Genomic DNA, 6,010 nt, shown 5'->3' on the forward strand with positions numbered 1-6,010 from the left:
GATGATGCCCTCTCAATGGTCAGTGGGAAGAAGGAGGAAAAAGAAGGAGGCTTTGGACTGGATGATGCCCTCTCAATGGTCAGTGGGAAGAAGGAGGAAAAAGAAGGAGGCTTTGGACTGGATGATGCCCTCTCAATGGTCAGCGGCAAGAAGGAGGAAAAAGAAGGAGGAGGAGGAGGTGAGTTCGACATGTTGAAAATCTTTACTCCAATGTTTGAATTATTTAACTTTAAAATGATGCTTAATGACGACCAGCTGATCTAGATCACATCAGCCTGATATTCAGGTGATCAGAGCAGTTGATCAGTAGAACCTGGCTGGTTCTTGGCTGATAGGAGAGTGCTGCCCCCTAGTGTCCACAAGGATCCACTGATCCTGGAACACAACAGTTCCCTCCAGAATCGGAGGAGGAACAATTGGGACCAATAACAGAAACTTTTCCTTTAATCAAACAGGATTTATTAATGCTCCTAAACTGTTGATAGAACAGGAACACTTCCTGATATGTTCTGATTTATTGGAGCTATGATAGTAAACGATGAATAAATGTCTTTGAAATTAAATTATTTCTTTTAGAAGGAAAAGATTTTACTGTTCTGTTTAAGAGTCGATCTTTACCAGAAACCTGCTTCAGTTCCTTCATGCATCTTCATCTTATCTGATGGCAGGAGCTCCTCCTGGAGGTGTTCTAGGTTCTGTTCTGTGGATCCAGCTCCTGGTCTGATGCTCTGCTCTGTTTCTGTTCCCAGGTATTGGTAACTTCGTCGGGGGGCTGTTCAAGTAGGAACCTGGAGTCTTCATCACCTTCATCCACCTGATACCTGCTTATGGCATTAATCAGCTTTAATATTTTATTAACTAATGTTTAAAATAACTAAAAGTCAATTTAATGCACTGAATCCTCCTGGGAAAATGAACCGGTTTCATAAACTGTAAAATATATTATAAACTAATGTCTAATGTTGAGTTTTTGCTCATTGATTGTTCCCTTTATGCTGGATTAAAGAAAACCTCATGAAATAAAGCTTGATTTATTTCTTACTCCTGAAGCGTTTTATTTTTCTCTATGTGATGTTTTTTTCTTAGAAATTTTATCAATTTTAACATTTTATTTCAGTTCAGTTCAAGAGAGTGTCTTTAGTAAGCGGTTTCTCCAGATCCGGTGCAAAAAAAAATCCTGAAATTATTAAAAGCAATTGTCCATTTCTAGAGCTGCATCATTCTATATTCTGCAGCTCTACAATTATAAATGACAATTTTATTGGCTCATGACAGAACAATGGTCTCTGCACCTGCAGCTGCATTTGTTGTTATTTCATCCAAAGAAAGAACAATTAGTGACTCTATGTGAGATCAACAGTAACTTAGAAAACTTTTATTGCCATTTTGTAGTGTATACAAAACGAAATCTTCATTTTGATTTCTAAAAAGCTCCTAGCACCAAATCTAGAGACTTTTTTCTGCTACTGGAGACTTTGGAGACAACATCTAAAAGCAGCGAACTCTGCTCTCCAGAGCGAGTAGATTGGTAACCCCGCCTCCTGCTCTCCTCTATCTTGTCTGCTGTCATGATTCATGCAGCTATTATTTCATCCAAATGAAAAATGGAGAACAGATAAGCAGATCATGGCTTGTCTACAGTGAAAAGAAGGACTGGGTTATTTACTTTGGCCTTTTTGGAAACACAGGAAGGAGCAATCAGCTAAGTGAGCTTAGTGCTTGGAAAAAATCTTTCATTCCTTTAGAGACAGCATGAAAAGTCAGCTGAGTACAAAACATAGAGAGGAAAACAAGAAGAAAAGGGACAAGAAGAGAGGGACACAACCTAGAACAGATAATGGATGTATATTCTATTAACATTTCTCTATCTGGAGAATGGGGCTGTTCTCTGTGTTATCTTCTTATAGGGGCCCCTGCTTGTCTTTGCCTAGGGCCCCAAATTTCCTAAATCCGCTCCTGGTAAGAGATTGAACTAACAGATTCTGCAGAGTGGGAGAATAGAGATAGAATGAAGCAGAATGATGAAAAAGGGGTCCCTATGTCCTCCAGCAGTCTAAGCCTATAGCAGCAGAACTATAGAGATAGATCAGGATAACCTGAGCCACTCTAACTAGAAGCTTTATCAAAAAGGAAAGTTTTAAGCCTAGCCTTAAAAGTAGACAGGGTGTCTGCCTCGCGGACTAAAACTGGTAGTTGGTTCCACAGGAGAGGAGCCTGATAACTAAAAGATCTGCCTCCCATTCTACTTTTAGAAATTCTAGGAACCACTAGTAAACCTGCAGATTGAGAGTGAAGTGCTCTGTTAGGAACATAAGGAACAATCAGATCTCTGATATCAGATGGAGCTTGGCCATTTAAGGCTTTATATGTGAGAAGGAGGATTTTAAATTCTATTCTGGATTTAACAGGAAGCCAATGAAGAGAAGCCAGGATAGGAGAGATATGATCTCTCTTTTTCATTTTCATCAGAACTCTGGCTGCAGCATTTTGGATCAGCTGAAGGCTTTTAAATGAATTCATTCTGCACTCTCTAACTAGACAGGGACAATATATACATAATGTGAGTCATAGTTTTCAAAACAACATAAATTTGTTATGCAAAACTCTGTAAATAAAGGCGAGGCAGTTTATTTGTTTATACTTTGACTAATCAAGTGTCTTAGAGAAAAAAAAACACAGTAAAGAAAAGGATATGAAAAGATTACCAATGAATTAGACATAAAATTTGAATTTAAAACAGGTTAAATTTGAAGAAGCTGTTAAAAAATGCTAATATAAAACAAAATATCACATTTTAATCACTACCAAACAGGGCCTCACTGCAGGAAAAAAAAAGAGCTTAGAGGGAACGACTTGATGAAACCCAAACAGCAGGAAATTCCTAATCAATCAATCAATCAAGACGTTTCTCTTCCATCCAGGAAGCTTTTTCAATTTAAATATCAGAAATAGCGTTGAGTTCCAGGCTTTATAGAGTGGACCAAAAGCAAACCCTTGTTTTTGGTTTAGAAATCATGCTAATTGAAACGTGAAAATGGGAAAATGGGTTCAATTTAAGATCCAGAGAGCAAAGACATGTTCCCAACTGCTTAAGACTGAAGTCTATTATCAAAGGACAGAGGGCAGAAGAGATCCTTAGGAATGAACACCAAAAGCTGCTAAGTGAATGTTTAAAAAAAAAAAAAACAAGGCTTAGTTGGGCTGCTGGATAAAACCTGGAACTAAACGCTATTTCTTACGATTTGAATTGAAAAAACTTACTGGATGGAAGAGAAACGTCTTCAAACTTGGAAATAAAGTCCAGTGGATTGATTTAAACTTTTATGGAATAATGCTGACCTGGATGACTGGGAATCTTCATCAGCACATGACAAGAAACTAAGCCAGTTTGATAAAACATGTCTAAATAAACATCTTTTCAATGGTTGACTGGTCACTTTATAACTGCACCATGTCAGAAAATCAAAGGCCATATGCCAGCTGTGGGGCACGGCGGTGGAGGGCTGATGATGTGGGCACCTCATGATCACTGAGTGGAACAAGATCTCCTCCATAAACACAGTTTTGTTGTTTTATTGCTTGGTCCAAACTGGGCCCTGAATGCATCAATAGGCAGCTAATTGTTAAAGTTGACCTAAGTTATTTTGTCAGCTTAATAATCACTTATTATTTGTGCAAAGTACTTGTTTAATATGTTTGAGTTTAGTATAGAGTTTTTTATTTATTTATTACTTTTCTTTCATATTTTAGCGGCCTCATGGCAAGTTTAGGTTATTCCGTTCTATTTAAAGCAGCTTCTGTTCTTTATCAGTCGGTCAGTTTTTGGTTTGAGTTACTGTTCAGTTGACCTCGGTTGTTTCGGCCCAAATCCTTGTTTTTTATTACCTTTGAACCTTTAATTATTTTTGACATTATTAAATGAGATTTTTTTTTCAATTTTTGAACACCTTTTGTCCTTATTCAGTTTGGTCCCTCACTCCCTTCTTTATGCTTATTTGGTACTATATGCACACTTTTTATATTGTCTGTTGTAGTTTTATGTTTAATGGCATTTTGCTTTAACTCTTTGCACTCTATATAAGCTACTCCAGATTTTCTCTGTAGGAATAATCCCAAGGGATGAATAAAGTTGAGTCTAATTTTCTGAAAAAATTGTCTGGTTCTGGACTATTCTGGTCCAATAATAAGTGAAAAGCCCTTTGGGAAACTCCTCCAACTCCCATTGTCATTGTGACACAGCACACACAAGTGAACACTGCACACCATGAAATTACATTTTATGCCTCACCCGTGCAAGGGGGCAGCCCTCAATGGCGCCCCAAGGGAGCAGTGTGGCGGGACGGTACCATGCTCAGGGTACCTCAGTCATGGAGGAGGATGGGGGAGAGCGCTGGTTAATTACTCCCCCCACCAACCTGGCGGGTCGGGAGTCGAACCAGTAACCTTTGGGATCCAAGTCTGACACCCTAACCGCTGTTATGGAAAACGGACGTGAATTTAAAGAATAAACTCAGTTCCAGGAAATTTTTAGATGACAGGAATTCAGGGAAAAGTCTTTGTGTTCTAAGGTGTTTTCTGACAGGTGGAGAACAAAGAGGACCAACCTGACTAAGAGGGTGGGGCGGTGACAGAGTTACACCTGGGAGGCTAAAATGGGCCAAAAAGACGTCAGAACTTCACTTTCTCAGAATAATTTTAACATTTGAGAAGTTATGATCATAACCAGAGACTTAGATTTACAATATAAACAACTCTGAGTGGTTTATTTTCGTCTCTGGAGGCTTTTCTCACTTTCTCTGAAGGCGTGGGTGTATTAAAGAATGTGTTCAGGTATAGTTTCATAATGAGTAACGCTTGTTTTCAGAGAAAGGATGGAAGAAGACTAAGAAGTGAGCCTGCAGTCAGAACTCAGGGCGGGGTTCCTCCATCCAACATGGCCCAAACTGAGCATGCTCTAACTGGGGCAGTAGGTCGAACTGGTTGGACTGGTCCGCAGACACACCTGGTTCCTAGACTGCCTACACCTGAGACAGGTGGGAGGCTCCGCATTCTGCCAGAACACCTGCTGACTGCAGTGAGACACAGAGACGCCGCAGACATGGACCTGTTCGCTGGAAAGATTGCAGAGAAAGTGGGTGAGTACTGGTTCTGGAGGTTCCCATTTTGACATTCCGGGTCCAGGTGAAACTGGACCTCCTAAGCTTTGTGTTTAAGGAGTCCAGCTCTGTGTTTTAATGTGATTCTGCTCTCAGGTAGGAATCTGAACTGCACCAGGTGGTTCTATAAAACGGAGTCAGTTTAGAACCAAAGCAGAACCAAACTTGGTCCAGAGACAGTATGACCGAATGTTCTCAGGTTTTTGCTTCATCATGTCTCTGTGACTCAGGGAAACCGAGTTTTAAATCTGTAGATTAGAATTCTTCAGGTAAAAGGGGCGGAGTCAACAAGAGGTAAACAATCACAGTCTTTAAATAAAAACAGGCCAGTCAACTTGGCCAGAGTGCTTCATGTTAGTCAAATTTCTCAAGTCTGACTGAGTCACTGGTAACATGACATCATTCTGGCTTGTCCAAGTTCTGTAGAGACATATCTGTCCAGCTATTTCAAGTTCTGTAGAGCCTTGCTTTATGTCCAAGTGTCCAGGTTCTGTAGAGACCTGCTTTATGTCCAGCTGTCTAAATTTTGTAAAGACCTGCTATATGTACCATTGTCCAAATTCTGTAGAGACCTGCTATATGTCCAACTGTCAAAGTTCAGTACAGACCTATCTTTACAGCTATTTCAAGTTCTGTAGAGCCCTGCTTTATGTCCAAGTGTCCAAGTTCTGTAGAGACCTGCTTCATGTCCAGCTGTCTAAGTTTTGTAGAGACCTGCTATATGTACCATTGTCCAAATTCTGTAGAGACCTGCTATATGTCCAACTGTCAAAGTTCAGTACAGACCTGCTATATGTCCCATTGTCCAAATTCTGTAGAGACCTGCTATATGTCCAACCGTCAAAGTTCAGTAG

At 39.9% G+C, this 6,010-nt stretch overlaps 2 protein-coding genes across 4 annotated transcripts in view; both read left to right on the plus strand.

Annotated features, from left to right (window-relative positions):
• LOC107086526 (glycine-rich cell wall structural protein 1.0-like) overlaps window positions 1-1,019 on the plus strand; it is a 14,734-nt gene extending 13,715 nt beyond the window's left edge. The window contains exons 3-5 of one of the 3 annotated variants that reach the window (XM_015377519.1): window positions 1-109; window positions 170-178; window positions 750-1,019. In XM_015377519.1, coding sequence (XP_015233005.1) covers window positions 1-109; window positions 170-178; window positions 750-784 — 153 coding nt within the window. In that variant the 3' untranslated portion in view covers window positions 785-1,019. Of the gene's footprint in view, window positions 179-749 lie in introns of all 3 variants that reach the window. The other 2 variants (XM_015377517.1, XM_015377518.1) reach the window with 2 other exon arrangements.
• Window positions 1,020-4,918: 3,899 nt separating this feature from the next.
• The window catches only part of LOC107086551, a 3,828-nt gene continuing 2,736 nt past the window's right edge, over window positions 4,919-6,010 (plus strand). Inside the window, exon 1 of the mRNA XM_015377550.1 lies at window positions 4,919-5,135. Within this exon, the coding sequence (XP_015233036.1) occupies window positions 4,934-5,135 (202 nt within the window). The 5' untranslated portion in view covers window positions 4,919-4,933. The remainder of the gene's footprint in view (window positions 5,136-6,010) is intronic.

This window comes from Cyprinodon variegatus, unplaced genomic scaffold (assembly GCF_000732505.1).
Source record: "Cyprinodon variegatus isolate N-32 unplaced genomic scaffold, C_variegatus-1.0 Scaffold156, whole genome shotgun sequence".
NCBI classification, from domain to species: Eukaryota; Metazoa; Chordata; class Actinopteri; order Cyprinodontiformes; family Cyprinodontidae; genus Cyprinodon; species Cyprinodon variegatus.